The sequence below is a fragment of the Dipodomys merriami genome, unplaced genomic scaffold (assembly GCF_024711535.1).
Source record: "Dipodomys merriami isolate MVZ:Mamm:240054 unplaced genomic scaffold, mDipMer1.0.p SCAF_129, whole genome shotgun sequence".
NCBI lineage: Eukaryota > Metazoa > Chordata > Mammalia > Rodentia > Heteromyidae > Dipodomys > Dipodomys merriami.
Window position 1 is genome coordinate 2573094 of NW_027202593.1, and position 16768 is coordinate 2589861.

Sequence of the window (16768 nt, forward strand, 5' to 3'; positions counted from 1 at the left end):
GCAATGAAGACATGAAAACTACTTTTGAAATCAGGCAGAAAGAACATTTCAATGATGTAAACCGTTTTAAGCATTTTATTAAAATGTTTCTCACAAACTATGAGAGACCTTATTTACCAGTAACAGAAAAATCCTATTTTCCATAATAAACACCAAAGAGAATTTGGTATAAGGCATGGCCGCCAGTTGTCAGAGCTCATGGAGAACATCCAGTCCAGGCAGTCCAGGCACCTACTAGTCACTGCTACGCCATCAAGACTTCCTACGCTCACACACATTACAAACTTGGCGCATCAAATATCAATTGTCCCTTGCAACTACACGAACAGATGCAGTACGCAATACTGACTTTATCAAACAAGATTATGAAAGCAGTAGAGCAAAATGGCTAATTTGAAGAATCAGGAATTCGTTGTTTCAGATGGCTTCCAAAGTCAACACTATATGAAGGCTACTTTTCTTTACGAGAGAAATGTCCGAACAGTGCCCTTGATTATACCCCTGCAGATAGGGCATTTTCTTAAAGAAGGAGCACACTCCTGGCATACCACCAGATGGCCACAAGGGATGAATACAACAGAGACTTCTCTGTCCATACACACTTTACAAGTTCGTTCTTCTTGCAGTCTCCTCAGTTGCTCTTCCAGTGACAGACCTAATAAAAAAGAACCGTAGAATTCAGTAATTCTGAACCCAGAATTCAATTAATTTAGACAAATTCAATTTTTACTCATTGAAAACAACAAATATAACATTTTATGTTGCTTTTAAGACTCAATTCTAGCTGGGGACAGATGGCTCATACCTGTAATCCTAGCTACTAAGGTAGCTGAGATCTGAGGATCAAGGTTCAAAGCCAGCCCAAGCAGGAAAAGTCCACGACACTCTAATCTCCAATTAACCACCAGAAAATGGAAGTGGCGCTGTGGCTCAGTTGGTAGAGCACTAGCCTTGAGCTGAAGAGCTGAAGGACAGTGCCCAGGCCTAGAGTTCAAGCCCCATGACTGACAAAAAAAAAAAGACTCAATTCTACTTTACCTGAAACATCTTCTGTGGGAATGTACTTCATATTCTTTTCCACTAAATGGAGAGAACACACAGAAAGCATCACTGTTTCACCCACTACCTACTAGATGGCGGGGACCCCACCCCAGCTATGCATTACATTTAGGCTTAGACAATTAAAGACGCCAGTATTTTAAAATAAGTGTAATATATAGATTGTAGTTTGTTAACTGGATTTATTTTGCTAATAAAGAGATGACAAGGGCTGGGAAGGTGGCTCCAGTGGTAGAGCGCTTGCCTTGCATGCAGGAGGCCCTGGGTTCAATTCCTCAGCATCACATAAGCAAAAAGAAAAAGCCAGAAGTGGTGCTGTGGATCAAATGGTAGAGCGCTAGCCTTGAGCTGAAGAGCTGAGGGACAGCACCCAGGCCCAGAGTTCAGGCCCCACGACCGGACCCAAAAAAAAAAAAAAAAAGAGATGACCATAATCTTAAGGATTTTAAAATAATTTTCTTAACTCACCAAATAAGTTCTCATATAATGCAGAGTCAATTTCTTGTAGACAGTTTTTGAAGATGTTGGCTGCAGCATTTCCTTTAACTAAAATGGTATCAATCAGTTCTCTTGCTTGTAAAGGTATCTGTGTTTTTTGTTTAATAATATCATGTTCCTGTTTGTTAATTACTTTAGCCTTTAAAAGATTATCCAGGATAGGAAGGACACACGTCAATTGTTGAAACAGAGCCATTCTATTCTTCCGAATCAATGACAAGTCATCTTCATTTAAAGATAAGAAAAGAAAAAAGGCATTAAATTTTAAACACCTTCAACCATACACACATAATGAACCAACTAACCCCATAAACAACTGAATCAGTAAATATAGTTTGGAAAAGAAAAGGTTATTGTCTGCACTTCAGTATCTGTCATTTGGGAAATTTCCTGATTAAACCAAGACACAATTTAGAATATACCCAGGGACTCTTTGTATAATTTTTTTTTTTTTTTGGTCGGTCGTGGGGCTTGAACTCTGGGCCTGGGCGCTGTCCCTCAGCTCTTCAGCTCAAGGCGAGCACTCTACCACTTGAGCTACAGCGCCACTTCCGGTTTTCTGGTGGTTTATTGGAGATAGGAGTCTCACGGTCTCTCCTGCCCGGGCTGGCTTTGAACCGCGATCCTCAGATCTCAGCCTCCTGAGTAGCTAGGATTACAGGCGTGAGCCACCAGCGCCCGGCTCTTTGTATAATTTTTATATTTAACATACTAACACCTCTTATGACCCTACTTCTCTTTTATTCTGTGGAAAATAAACAGAAAGCTTTTTCCCCTGTGCATTCCATCTACATGGAATTAAAAATACTGACTTCTGGTTGCATCACTTTACTTTGTGTAAGTGCCTTCAGATAAACTGTCTCACTTGCAGATAGGGACACTGAGAAGAGAGTGAGCTGCAGAGCCCCGTGTCACAGGCCTGGGGCTCTCTCAATACCCACTCACGCCTCTCACTCTCCCATGCACGGCTACTGCAGCCTAGTAGCCAAGTACCTAGTGTCTTCTCATCCATCTCAGACTCCTACCCAGTTGTGATACCTTCCTCAAAACACTGAATTATCTAAGACACGAAGTACTTAACGCAATGTCTGACACATTATCATTTTATAACTCTAGATTTGTGACAATTTTTTTTTTTGGGTCGGTCATGGGGCTTGAACTCTGGGCCTGGGTGCTGTCCCTGTGCTCTTCAGCTCAAGGCGAGCACTCTACCGCTTGAGCCACAGCTCCACTTCCAGTTTTCTAGTGGTATATTGAAGAGTCTCACACACTTTTCTGCCCGGGCTGGCTTTGAATCGTGATCCTCAGATCTCAGCCTCCTAAATAGCTAGGATTACAGGCATGAGCCACCGGCGCCCAGCGGTGTGACAATTTTTTTAAACTATGTATAAATCAAGCTTGATCTTACTTAAAAAGCAAATTCTTGTAAGGTGCCAGTGGCTTAAGTCTAAAATTCTAGCTACTCAAGAGACTGGGATCTGAGGATCATGGTACAAAGCCAGCCTGGCCAAACAAATCCCCAAGAGTCCTACCTCTAATTAACCAACAAAAAGCCTGAAGTAGATGTGTGGACTCAAGTGGCAGAGTTCCAGTTGTGAGCAGAAAAAGCTTAGCAAAAGCTCAAGGCCCTGAGTTTAAGCCCCAGTATTGGAATCCCCACAAAAGCAAATGTTTTATATTAATTCACACAAAAAAACTCCAGTTAATTTACTGTACTTATCAAGTCTATGAATTCCCAAGGTATTTTCCATGTAACTCCTTCAGATGCTTACTGCAGATTTTTCAAAAGAAAATCTATACTGCTGCAAGGCATAAATCTACTGAGCAATACATTAGAAAAACAGAAGCCCAATTTCCTTCCCCCTCTACATCCTATGGAAGGGGACTTTTTTTTTTTTTTTTTTTTGGTCAGTCGTGGGGCTTGAACTCTGGGCCTGGGCGCTGAGCCTGCGCTCTTCAGCTCAAGGCAAGCGCTCTACTGCTTCAGCCAGAGCACTACTTCCGGTTTTCTAGTGCTTTATTGGAGATGAGAGTCGTCTCACGGACTTTCCTGCCCAGGCTGGCTTTGAACTGTGATCCTCAGATCTCAGCTTCCTGAGTAGCTAGGATTACAGGCGTGAGCCACCGGCACCCGGCTTGGAAGGGGACTTTCTGTCCACAGCACAGCTATCACATTCCCTTCTCTGATGACAAGCTATCATTCTCCTTCATATCCATCTAGATTGCTTGCAAATCCAAGTCTACTCTTTCCCTTTTCTGAGGTCCCCACATCACATCCAAGTCCACTACTATAAAAGTGAATCCAGGTCTAACAGCATTCTAATCCAGGCCTCAGCTACAGGTGTCAAAGGCATTCTTGTAACATCCTGCATGACTCTTATTCCTTACACAGCCCTCCCCAACAACCCAAGTCTCTACAACATAGCAGAGTCACAAACCTAAGGTTGACTAGATTACTGATTTCATGTAACTCAATCTGGGTGACTCTACTACTTAAGACCCTCAACCTTTTCACTCTTCTCAGACCTTTCTTTCATTGTCCCTCCTGCTTCCCTATCAATCTAATAGTCTGTAAGTGTAGTTCAGTGGAAGAGTGCATGCACATGTGAAGCCCTGTGTTTAATCTGCAACCCCCTTCCAAATAAATCTAATAGGAAAAAATGTTTTTGATAAGTGGTATGGCGCTGAGGGATATTCTGTTTACAAAATCTCAGCTTCACAGGACTGGGATTACCATCCCTGTTCCACAGGCTGGCAAGCTGAAATCTAGGTGAATAAAGTGCAAACTTCATGGCTGATGCCAGCCAGAACTGAAACACAAATGCATCTCAATGTAAAAGTCAGTTTCTAAACATTTTGCTCCATGGGCACACAACATGGTTGCATCAACTATTCCAATCTTTCCTTACAAGCTTAAAAATAGTCTTCCCCACTAGTTACGTGTTCCTTGAGAGCAATCACCATAGTTGGCACATCCAAGGAGCTGCACTGAAGAACATAGGTCACCAACAGTCCAATACCTGATGCTATCTCTTCTGCTTGTCTTTCCTTCTCTTCTTCTCTTCTTTCATCTTCTGCATTAAGAAGTGCTGAAACAATATCATTAACTGTTTTGTAGTTCTCCCCTGTGGTGAGGATTCTACTCTGAACTGTCTGTCTCACCAGGCTTCGACTAAAGCCCATCTCTAGCGCAGCTTTCACCACCGGCGTGTTCATCATGACTGCATCTTCTGAAGAACTTTCTCCATGTCCAAAACGAACAACTATTTGAAAAGACATTTTGAGTATTAAGTTCCATAATCAGACAACTATGGGAAGAACAAGGACCATGACTAGCCACTCCTCTCACACCCCGATCAAGGAGACGAGTTGTGCTTCAGTTATCTACAACTCCAACACAAGCTGAACCGAGTAATGTTTAAATGGAGCAGAGCTAATATGCAACATTTTAAAAAATTACTCCCAGATTGGATCCCAGTTAATACTCTAGGAATACGTATCTCTTTAAAAATATCCCCAAATGATTCTGATAAACATTTCTTTTTAGAAATCAATACACTTCACAAATCTAGAAGTGAAAAATGACCTCTAGCCAGGAAAAAAGGTGAAGTAAAAGGTTCATTATAGACATGGGACTGACATGCATGAGGCAGGCCCTGGACGCCCTCCCCAGCCTTACACACTGTGTCCTTGTGCTCAGATGAGCGAGCATACCTTCACCACAAAATAGAAAATGGGCTGAGCCGAGGGCAAGACTCAGTGCTGAAATGCTTCTCTAGCTTTTCAACGCCATGGATTTGATAGACAGCATTGCAAGAGGAGGGGGAGGGGCCAGGGAGACAGAAGCTGGGGGGCTCAATGGTAGAGAACAGGAGTGTTAGAGGTTCGAGGCCCTGGATTCTATCCCTAGTGTACACACTTGCACTATTTGTGTACATGCACACATGAGCATACACACAAACTAGACTGAGAGCTGAGGGTATAAACAGTGGTAGAATGCTTGCCTAGGACTTATCAGGACCTGGGTTGGTTCCCCTAAACTGGAAAAAGATGGCTGAGATCAAATAACATGAAGATGAGAAACATAATAAAACAGCAGCTAGAGAAGGAAATTGTTGTCCAACAAAGAAATAGGGGGAGAAAAAAGTGTGGTGTCAGGGAAGCCAACCAACTAGAGAAGGCATGGCAGTGAGAGGCTGAAATCCCAGCACTGGAGAGGCTGAGGCTGGAGGACCACATTCAAGGCCAGCCAGAGCTACACAATGAGACTGTCCCCAAAACATTCTACATGTCCACCAGTGCTAACAGGTCAAGTAACAAGCTAGCAATTTTTTAGTGAACATGACACAAGATGTTGCTAAAGCAAAATGTTAAAATCCACAGTAAGGGCTAGGAATGTGGATGCTTGCCTACCATGCATGAAGCTCTGGGTTCAATTCCTCACATAAACAGAAAAAGCTGGAAATGGCGCTGTGGCTCAAGTGGTGGAGCACTAGACTTGAGCCAAAGCAGCTCAGAAACAGTGCACAGGCTCTGAGTTCAAGCCCCAGGACTGCCCCCTCCCCGTCAAAAAAAATCCAGTGAGGGACCAAACCTAGAATCCAGAGAATGAGGTCAGGCATGATGGGGCCTATCTGTAAACCTAGCACTTGGGAAGATGGGCCAGATGATCACAAGTTCCAAGCCAGCTACATAGCTATTTCGTGTCTCAAAAAGAAAACGTAAAAAAGAAAAGACAGGAGAGTACATGGATATATGATGTAGACTGGTGGTTTTGCTAATGAGAAGGAAAAACTTTCCTTTGGGTTCTTTAGACTGTATGATTTTTCTCAGTGAAGCAAGGAGATGAACTAAGAGCAAGGTGGGAAATAGATTTTAGAAATGTATGGATAAAAATATGAAGTAAGTCATTTTGAAACTGGCATAGGGAATGAAGGCCTGGAGGCCCCGACACCAGTGGGTACAGACTGTGAGATGGGGTAACGGCTGCCCGCTCTGACACCAGAGACGGCTGTGTGTCCTCAGGCACTCCCTGCTTTCCAATGCTACCAAACCCTCCTGCCAGTCCTCAGAGCCAGTCCTGGGGCTTGACACATCTCTGTCACCTTTCTCTGTTCCAGTTGCAAATGTGCCAGTATCTCTCTTAATATACCAAGAACTTAACACCTCTTTCTAGCTGTAACTAGTACATAAAACAATTATCTTCACTGATATGGACATAATATATGTATATTGCATACATGTAATTATTGACAGATGTGGCTAAAATTAAGTTCCAATCCAAAGATACTAAGTTTTGCTCAACCTTTAGTGATGTGTTTTACCTGAGCCTTTTCTAAACCAGGCTAGCTTGCTTAGAGGTGCCTTCCCCTCCCCCACAGCTCATCCCCTCCTCCCCCTCTCACCCCACCCAGCCAGGCCACCTGCACCTCTTATGTAGCACTACTTGGAGGTATCTGCGGTTCCAGCTTTTGCTTGTGTCTTGACTTTTCAACTGAGAAAAGCTGGCACTTGAAACACTGGCAAACTCACTAGAATCTTTCAGAATACCATGAATTTTTGTAGATAACTTTCTCGATGCTTTTCCTAGGTCTTTCTTCTCGGCAACACTTTTTTTTTTTGGTTAGTTGTGGGCCTTGAACTCTGGGCCTGAGCGCTGTCCCTCAGCTCTTCAGCTCAAGGCTAGTGCTCTACCACTTGAGCTACAGAGCCACTTCCGGTTTTCTGGTGGTTTACTGGAGATAAGAGTTTCACAGACTTTCCTGCCCTGGCTGGCTTTGAAGCGCGATCCTCAGATCTCAGCCTCCTGAGTAGCTAGGATGACAGGCATGAGCCACCGGCGCCCGTTTCTTGTTTTTTAAATTCTGTGTGTGTGTGTGTGTGTGTGTGTGTTGGTACTAGGGCTTGAACTCAGGGCATGGGCATATCCACTTTGAGCCACAGCTCTGTATTTCTAGCTTTTTGGTACTTAATTGTAGATAGGAGTCTCATGGAGATTCTTATTAGCCTAGGCTGACTTTTAACTGCAACCTTAGATCTCGGCCTCCAGAGTAGTTAGGATAACAAGTGTGAGCCACCAGTACCCAGTCTCCTTCCTTTGCGTTTATATACTTTTATAATGAACATTCTCATGACACTTGCCATTCTGTATTTGAAATATTCTCATACATACTTGGTGTATCAGCATTTTCTTCTCCAGCAGTGTCTGAAGTTGACAACAACTATAAATAATACAATAAAAGTTAACAGATAAAATCAGAAAATTCAAACAGTGTAAAGAGTAAGCTTAAGTAAATGTACATATATTTTTTTTTTCTTTTGAGATAAGATCTTGCTATGTATCCCAGACCAGCTGGAACTCTCAATGTAGTCCAAGTTGACCTCAAAATTTTAACTTTCAGCCTCTGCCTGCCAAGTAAGTGTGGGGTTTACAGTTATGTGTCATCACATCTGGCAAAACTGGTCATTTAAATACATGGCTTTCCTTGTTGTATTGTGATGACTACATAGCTTTCCTTAAGCTTTACTTACCGTAAATCAGAATTCAAGTAAGTCTCTCACCTCAGTAGAACAGGAAGATGTACTAATGGTTTCTCATTCCATTTGGAAAGTAACTGAACTGAGTTACTTTCAAATGGTCTCAACTAGCCCAATGCTGGTCGTTCACACCTCTAATACTAGCAATTATTTAAGAGGCAGAGACTGGGAGGACTATAACTGAAGATCAGCCTGGGAAGAGGAAGTCACCAAGCTCTCCTCAACCAAGAGCTGGGCCTGGTAGCACACACCTGGTGTCCTAGCTGTCTCTGCCTACTGATTGCGGGTATTACATGAGTCATTATATACCAAAATTGCAAGAAGCATCACTAATATAGATATAAAATATGTATCTAAATTAGTAAGAACATAGAAATAAGTACCACTTGTAATAATACTTCTATAATATCAGAAATAAACATTATTTTTTCCCTTTGTTGATGGTACTATGCTTTGAACTGAAGGCCTTGTGCTTGCTAAGTAGGTTCTTTACCACTTGAGCCATATCTTCCTTAACTCTTTTTATTTTGCAGACAAGACTTTTAACATTTTTACCAGGCTGGCCTTAGACCATTAGCCTCAAAATTTTTGCCTCCTGAATAGGTAAGATTAGAGGCATGAGTCACTAAGGTCAGTCTTCAGTATTAATTTTTAAAATATATTTACCTGTTCAAGAAGATGAGGATATCTAGCTTGAATCTCATCAACAAACTCCTGACCTTTCATGCATATCAAGAATTCACACCTAAAAGAGGAGAAATACTTTTAAAAATTGTACCATACCAAAATATAACCTGATCATTCAAGAAAATTGGCTTTCATAGCAAAAGCATTTTACCCAACAACCCAGTAGTCCAGATGTGAGCCCAGCAAAGAACAAGACCTGATCTCAAAATAACCAGTGCAAAAAAAGCTAGATGTGTACCTCAGCAGTAGAGCACAGCTCAGCAAATGCAAACCTCATTACTACAATCCTACCCCTACAAAAGACATATAGTACAGACTTTCAGTTCTAAGTTCTGAGGATCTAATGTACAACATGATGACATGACTCTACACTGTACACCTGAAAGTTGCTGGTAGTAGGTATTATTTTCACCAAAGGAATACAAAGTTTCTATGTGAGATGCTGGGTATTAATCCTGACTCTGGTAAACTTTCAAAAAGCATTCTTATATCCAACCATCCCTGCACACTTTCAACAGATCTAATTTTGGCAATTATACCTCAAAAAGCTTATTGTAAACAATCATGAAGTTCAAAAGACACACCTGATAAAAGGACTTGTATGCAGAATGTATTAACACTCAGGACCTAATCAGGTGTTTGGCCGTCCTAGAATCTCAACTCAGGGTCTATGCTTGATAGGCAGGCACTCTACTACTTTCAGCCTTTTTTGACACTGGCCTCAAACCACAACATTCCCAAATTAACCTCCCAAGTATATAAGATCACAGCTATCAGGCACGATTGCTCAGCAAGACTTCATCTTTTAAAAAGTATAATTTTTTTCAGTTTCTTAATTTTCATAGGTAAAAAATTTAAACTGACACAAACATATATGATTCTTAAAGTTATTAGGGAAATATCATTATATTACATCAGAATGGCTAAAATAAAAAAGACTGACCATGCCAAGTATTAGTAAAGATATATAACTCCAGTACATCTTAAATACTGCCAGGTAAAATCAAAATGGTAGTCTCTTCAGAAAACAATTTGGTTTCTTCTGGTTTTTTTTTTTCACATTTTTATTAGCATCAATTATTCACAAAAGCTTCCTTTTACATGTCCATATATGCATATAATTACCTCACCTCCATCATTTCCCAAATCCCCTCCCCCTTCCCAAACCAATCTCAGCAACCTTCATAAAGTATTTTGACCATATTCACCCTCCCTTCCCCTCTCCAATCAATTGAGCAGTTAGAAAGTTAAAATCAACAGGGAGCCATATAACCCATCAATTCCATTCCTAGGCAAAATGAAAACATATCCACCCAGTGTCTACCTATGCTTAAAATAACCCAAATGCCCAAGTGTCCATTTAGTAAGTGGGCAAATTGTGATGTAAAATCTAATGAATTACTACTTAGTAATAAAAAAAGGTCAAACTACTCATATACAAGCAACACGGATGAATAACAAAAAGCACCATGTTAACTGAAGGAAGTCAGACTCAAGTTGCAAGCTGTGTGATTTGTTCTGTGTACATGACAGGCTGTATGATTTTTTCTGTGTACATGAAAGGCTGTATGATTTATGCTGTGCACATGACAAGCTGTATGACTTATTCTACTTATATGACACCCTGGAAATGGCAAAACTACAGGACAGAGAACAGACCTGGGATAGGAAGGACCTGAGGTAGTAGGACCTGGGGTAGGAGGAGAGAGTGTCTCCCAAGGAGTCTGAGGAAACCTTTTGGGCAATGGAAATGTCCTCTGTCTTAATTGCATCCATGGTTAGGTGACTGTATGCAAGAAAACTTATTAAATCAACTCTTAGACCTCAAAAAAATCTTTTCAAAAGAAACTAATGACAAAATCATTCCTTCCCCTTGAACGCAGAATACTGTTAGAGAATAAATCTACTGAACTCATACAGAATTTGGTAAAGAAGATGCAAGCATCCCGAACATCCAAACTTGTCCCCCAGATGACAGTCTGTCGAACTACAAATTTTATTGCTGACTGGTTCATACTGTACTAGTTACAGACATGAAATGTCTATGGTAAAATGTCTATGCTTTCTAACTAAATTTTACTTGACTGGTCCAAATCTATAGTGGATAAAGACACCAGCAACAATGACGCTGGCTGCTCCATATTCCCCTATCTCTAACTCACGGGAGCACAGACCATCAGATGAGTAAGTGAGCTGGGCTAACATATACTGATAATGACTATCCAATTACATTTTTAATTTACTGACATAAAAGCTTACTCGCCAATGATACCTGTGGTTTTCAGAGAAGCACTTCTCCCTCAGCTATTTTAAACACAACACAAATTTCAAATATAAAGATTTGTTTTGTTTCATAAAGCACAAAATATTAGTAATTCAAATGCCAGAATTCTGGAAACTGGTTTTGGTATCATGAATTAAAGTTCAGATTATATGTACATAATTCCATAGAGTCAAGTGAAATTAAGTCATCTATAATTGTGACACTAAAACATGTTTCTTACAAAATTAATTTTAAGTACATTAAACATGTAACCTTTCAGAGTGAAAAAAGTCATATATCTTGATATAGTGATGACACAAGAGTATAATTTCTTGCCAGTGGCTTATGCCTCTAAGCCTAGCTAGCTATTCAACTAGGCTGAGCTCTGAGGATCATGGTTCAAACCCAGCCCAGGCAGGAAAATTAGTGAGACTATTACCTCCAATTAACCACAAGAAAACCAGAAGTGGCACTCTAGCTCTAAGTAGTAGAGTGTTAGCCTTGAGTGAAAAAGCTCAGGGACAGTACCCAGGCCCTGAGTTCAAGCAATGTACTGATCCCTAATAAAATTGAAATTTGTCATTGTTTCACACAAAAATAAGGGTTTTAAATTTCCTGAAAAGGTTCAAGAGATCTTTAAGCTGTGAAATGCACTTTCACAATGTACAAAACCATATACTGCATGATTCTACTTAAATCTGACTACAGTCAATTTAGAAACAGAAAGTGGAACTGTGGTTGCCAGAGGATGTATGGGGAAAAGGAGTTTGTGTGTATTATCTACAGAGTTTTGGTTTGAGAAGATGAAAGGTTCTGGAGATGAATGGTAGTGATGAGAATGTAAATGGACTTACTGCTAACAACATACACTTAAAAGTGGTTAAAATAGTCAATTTTATGCTATATTTTGTGACAGTAACTAAAATCAGTTAATCCAGCCCCTTCATTTTACAAATAAAGCCCAAGTTCTCAAAGCTAACTCAATTACAAATTCAGAACTAATTTATAATTCTAACAACGGAGCACCCAAATTCTTGCTAGGCTATAATGAAGATATTATTAAGTGGCTGGAGATGCAGCTCAGTGTTAAAAGTGCATGCCTAGCATACAAAAAGCCCTAGGGGGACTGGGAAGGTGGCTCAGTGGTAGAGCGCTTGCCTTGCATGCCTCAGGCCCTGGGTTCGATTCCTCAGCACCACATAAGCCAAAAGAAAAAAGCCGGAAGTGGTACTGTGGCTCAAGTGGTAGAGCGCTAGCCTTGAGCTGAAGAGCTGAGGGACAGCACCCAGGCCCAGAGTTCAGAGGCCCCACGACTGGACGCTCCCCTCCCCCCCCAAAAAAAGCCCTAGGTTCAATTCCAAGTATGGCAAAATAAGCAGGGGACACATTGGCTAAACAGAAGGCATGCGATAGACCCATCATAAAAAGAAAAAAACTGTACTGGGTTGGACATGGCTTTTCATGCCTGTAATTCCAGCTCTGAGGAGGCTGAGAAAGGAGGATAAAACTACAAGGTCTACCCAGCTATACATGGAGACTGTTTCCAAAAAACTAGTAAGTCATCATAACCATGTAAGCACAGTTCTACTTTTACGCCTACAGTTTTTTTGTAGGAATACTTTTCAAAACAATTACTCTGAGGGGAGTTGGGAGTGTAGCTCAGTGGCAGTGTATGTCTAACAGGTGCAATGTCTTGAGTTCAAACCTCAGCATTGCCAAAAAGTAAGACAAAATAAAATCTTAAATTACCTTGGAAACCATTTGGCATGTTCTACCCATGGATCATCTCCAGATTCCCAACACCTCAAGCCACCATCACAACAAAAGCATTTGACATCGTCATTGCGATCTAAGGAGAGGAAAAAAGCCAAAAATTGGCTATCTGTATGTCCTAATACGAGACAAACACAGTACAATGTACAACTACTCATTTCTCACCCACGTAGTAGAAGCCAGCACTTGCAAGCCGCTCAGGCTGAACTGCAACAGTAGGTGGCCAGTACATAAATGTTCGCATTCGAGCTGCATGTGTCTGCATGCTCAGATTTGAAATACTAAATCTCAGTGTTTCTAGAGAATTCTCCAAAAATGGACAGTGGGGAAAATGCCTCCGATGTTCTGACATAGCATCATCCTTTGGTTCCCAGTTACTCAGCTTTCCACCACAGGCAAAACAGGCTACCCTGTCTCCAGGTCCTATATAGTAGAAGCCAGCTCTTGCCAATTCTAATGGTGACAAAAAGCTCAAGGGCCACCCATTGTAAGTAAGAACTCTGGCTTCTTCAGTGCTCATTGCATAACTGTAGAGGTTTGTCCTCAGTGAAGAGAGGTCTTCCACTGCTCTAGAGTGAAGAGGGTTTGGCGGAAGGCTAGAGTAAGAACCGCTGAATAAGCTGCTGTGTTCCAGAGGAGAGGACAAGGAATGTGCAGAGGCACTTCTCACTGGAGAGGTGTTCTTAGAGGCGGACTGCAGAGTAGCTGGAGTTAGGCTCTGAGCAAAGCTGCAGCTGGGGTACAGCTGTTTGTGCTTTCCCGCAGGGCTGTCGCCTTGCTTCCAGTTGTCCAGCATCAGGCCACAGCAGAAGCACTTGACCTTGTCCTTCACCCCAGTGTAATAGAAGCCAGCCCGGGCAAGACTCCTTTCTGAGACAGGAATCCCGGTGGGGAAAGTTGAGTATGTGGACATGCGGTACAGTTCACAGGAAAAGTCATACTTCATTTTCTGTTTGTCTTCTGTCCAATTTGACAAGAAGGTTCTATCTTCCATTATACACCTAGTTGATATATGGGACCTTAAGCAACTTTGGGAGGTAGTTTTGTGCATGAATAGGTAACAATACTTTTAGATACCTAAATACTTCTACGTCCAGTTTCTTATCACTTCCCACTAAAGTGGATTCTTATCACTAAAAAGAATGATAAACCCCTATTTATATATAATTCCTATTTAGTTGAATCTCTCTTAAGTGAGCAAGATACTAGTTAGTACTCTATGGGATTATATTAAGTCTTTTACTCATAAGCTGATCAAATACACCTAAAGAACCGAAGTTTATGATTTTCTGAAAGCATTAAATTTCTTTCAAAAAAGTTCACATTCTCAAAATTTTAAGAAGCTATTAAACATCTACAATATGCCTTTAATTTGCTTTTGATGACAAGCAATGAAGCCTGTGTATGGAGCCAAGTACTGATCATGCCACAAGTTAGCATGCAGGCTTCTGACCCTGATAAGCACTTTAGCAGGACATCTAAAACATCCTCATTTTTTTCTAACACAAGTAATTAGTCTCCTACAGTTAACATCACCTAAAATTTCATATAGTTAACCATTACAATACTAAAAGTGGGTCAAATTAGTTCCAGTCAACTTTTGGGGAAGGCAGCATCTGAAGCTTTATTGAGTCTAAGCCTGGTATAGTATATGTGACAAATGAACTTTGCTGAAAGCTCACAAATTTACTCTTCTCAGTTAAATATTGTATACTTCCACTTCTAACCCTACCACTTTATTATACCTGGCCAATGGACAGCATGTTCCCCATAAACTTGTTATCCATAAAATTTCACAACATACACTTTATACTACATGAAAAAAATTAACCTGCTCTTCATGTAAGGGCCATTCTGTTATGAGTTATGTATAAGTAAGGATGAATCAGTTTATCTAGAGAGTTAGCTTTTGTTATTGTAAATGCCTAACAAAATATTAAAGGAACTGATTATATCGAATCGAGCCTTCTTTCTGAAAATGCTCCAAAACACTTCAAATACAATTCATACACAAAATTACACTCCATCGAATTCACACCACGTCCCTTTATAAAGTTTTAAGGTTTCCACAATGGAGTTTATCTCTGCAGGGGGTTAAAAAAGAAAGGAAAGATTGTCCAGGGCTGTAAATCTGAAAAGGAAAAAAAAAAAAAAGGTAGTTTAGAAAAGTGTGCTTACGTGTCAAATACAACTTACAGACTCTTCAACTTCTTCTTCAGTAAAGTCTAAGAATGATTTACTGTTTTGATAATAGAGTTTGATTCCAGCCACTGATCACCCTTAGTTTCTGGTTGGGAAAACTGCTGACCGCACGCAATACGCCCATCACAGCAAAAACTGTCTCACAATGTGCCATTTAAAAAAAAAAAAGTAATTACCCCAGGGCCCTTCCCTTTCCGATGTTAAAGACCGCTCTAGCACTTTGCTGAGCTCTAGGGGACCTGGGCGAGGGCGACCCACTGGGTCCACCGCAAGGGGAAGACTCCAGAGTTCCTTTTGAACAGCCAGCCGCTCGGGGGGCCGGTGCCTTTAACAAGAGGAGCCATTAGCCACATAAACCCATAAAGCCTTCCTCGGCGATTCCAAAGCAAACCAAAAATTAAAGCCGAGGCCGGGCCTGGCGGGGCCTGGCGGGGCCTGGCGGGGCCTGGGCAGCAGCAGCCGCCGCCCGGAGCCTCCGCGCCCCCACGCCCAGGCCCGCTCCCCGGGCCCACTACGGCAGGCGCCGGGCAAGCCGGGAAGCACCCGGGGTTTACCCGCGGGCCCCGGCGGCTCAGCGCTCGGGCCGCGGCGGCGCAGCCCGGCGGGGGAACCCGAGACTCGGCCGCCCGCCCAGCTCCGGACGCGGCCACAACCGGGAGGAAACCCCGGCGTCAAGGCCGCAACCAAACCGTCGGGAAACCCCGTTCCTCGTCACCGCCGCGCCGGACGCGGGGCCTCGGGGTGAAACCGAAGCCCAAGGCGGCCAGCTCCGCGCACACGAGCCCGCCCGTCCCGGAGGCCCCGCCGCCCCGGGACCCCCGCCCCGCCCCGGAGGCCCCGCCGCCCCGGGACCCCCGCCCCGCCCCGGAGGCCCGGAAGCCTCGCCGTCCGTCCCGGAGGCCTCGGAGGCGGGCTCGCCCGGAGCCCCCGCCCGCCCCGGAGGCCTCCTCTCACCACGAAGCGGCGGCGCCCACCGAGAGACGCCCGCGCTCACAGCCGCTCAGCTCCCGCGACCCCCAGAGCTGCCCAGCTGGACCGTTGCCGGCGCGCCGTGACGTCAGCGCGCCCGGCCGCCGCGCGAGGGCTCTCGGGAGTCCAGAAGTGGCGCATCCGGGGCTACGCCCTTGGGAAGGGAAGCCGCGCGGCCGCCGGCGGCGCCAGGCCGCGGTCCCCGACCGCGGGGTGCTCTCCGGCCTCCCGGCCCTCGTCGCCAGCACGGCCCGCGGGGACGCGGCTGGAGAGCACGGCGGGCCCGTCCCCGGCCGGAGCTCGGTCGCCTCCCCCGCCCCGGCGCGGCCCACGGCGGACGAGGCTGGCGGCCGCCCCCTCCCGGCGGCGCTGCGGACGCGGCCTGCGGCGGCCGACGACGTCTCCAGGGGCCGCCGGCGGCGCTGGTTCTCTTCAGGGCGGCCTGCAGCTCGGGACCCCGCCCCGGAGCCGCGGTCACGGGCCCGCACCCCACGCCCTCCTCCGCGGGACCGACCCGCCCGCCGGGGAACCCCGGGGCCCAGCGTGGCCCGGGCGGCCGGGGGAACTCCGCGCCCGGCCGCGCCCGCCCCCGTCCTTTCGGCCCGGCCCGCGGGACGGGGGCTCCGGCCCAGCGTGAGTAGTCGAGCAGCCCGTCCGAGAGAAGCAGCGCCGGGGGCCCCGGGGAGGGGAGGGGAGGGGACCCCCGCGGGGAGGACGCGGGCCCGGGGAGGGGAGTGGAGTGGACCCCCGCGGGGAGGGCGCGGGCCCGGGGAGGGGAGT

The 16768-nt window shown here is 44.3% G+C and overlaps 1 protein-coding gene across 3 annotated transcripts; it reads right to left on the reverse strand.

Moving 5' to 3' along the window:
- Positions 1 to 57: 57 nt before the first annotated feature.
- Positions 58 to 16054, reverse strand: LOC138824460 (baculoviral IAP repeat-containing protein 2). Of its 3 annotated transcripts, none has more exons than XM_070018338.1 (9): positions 15974 to 16054; positions 12983 to 14948; positions 12794 to 12893; positions 8761 to 8839; positions 7730 to 7778; positions 4578 to 4820; positions 1528 to 1782; positions 1039 to 1080; positions 58 to 655 (listed from the first exon to the last, which is right to left on the reverse strand). In XM_070018338.1, exons 2-9 carry the CDS (start codon positions 13866 to 13868, stop codon positions 462 to 464), a joined length of 1848 nt encoding a protein of 615 aa, XP_069874439.1. In that variant the 5' UTR covers positions 13869 to 14948; positions 15974 to 16054; the 3' UTR covers positions 58 to 461. The 3 variants fall into 3 exon arrangements, with proteins under 3 accessions (XP_069874439.1, XP_069874441.1, XP_069874440.1); XM_070018340.1 differs by lacking the exon at positions 15974 to 16054 and adding an exon at positions 14996 to 15159 and having other exon boundaries at positions 12983 to 13818; XM_070018339.1 differs by lacking the exon at positions 15974 to 16054 and having other exon boundaries at positions 12983 to 14965.
- Positions 16055 to 16768: the final 714 nt, after the last annotated feature.

What these genes read in the sequence shown, in the direction of transcription:
- LOC138824460 (XM_070018338.1), bottom strand. Translation starts at nt 13,868, where the DNA reads ATGCACAAAACTACCTCCCAAAGTTGCTTAAGGTCCCATATATCAACT. An exon ending in TGCTGGCTTCTACTACGTGG is followed by an intron (nt 12,894 to 12,982) that starts GTGAGAAATGAG and finishes TCCTCTCCTTAG; the next exon opens with ATCGCAATGACGATGTCAAA. An exon ending in TCCCACAGAAGATGTTTCAG is followed by an intron (nt 656 to 1,038) that starts GTAAAGTAGAAT and finishes CTTTTTTATTAG; the next exon opens with GTCTGTCACTGGAAGAGCAA.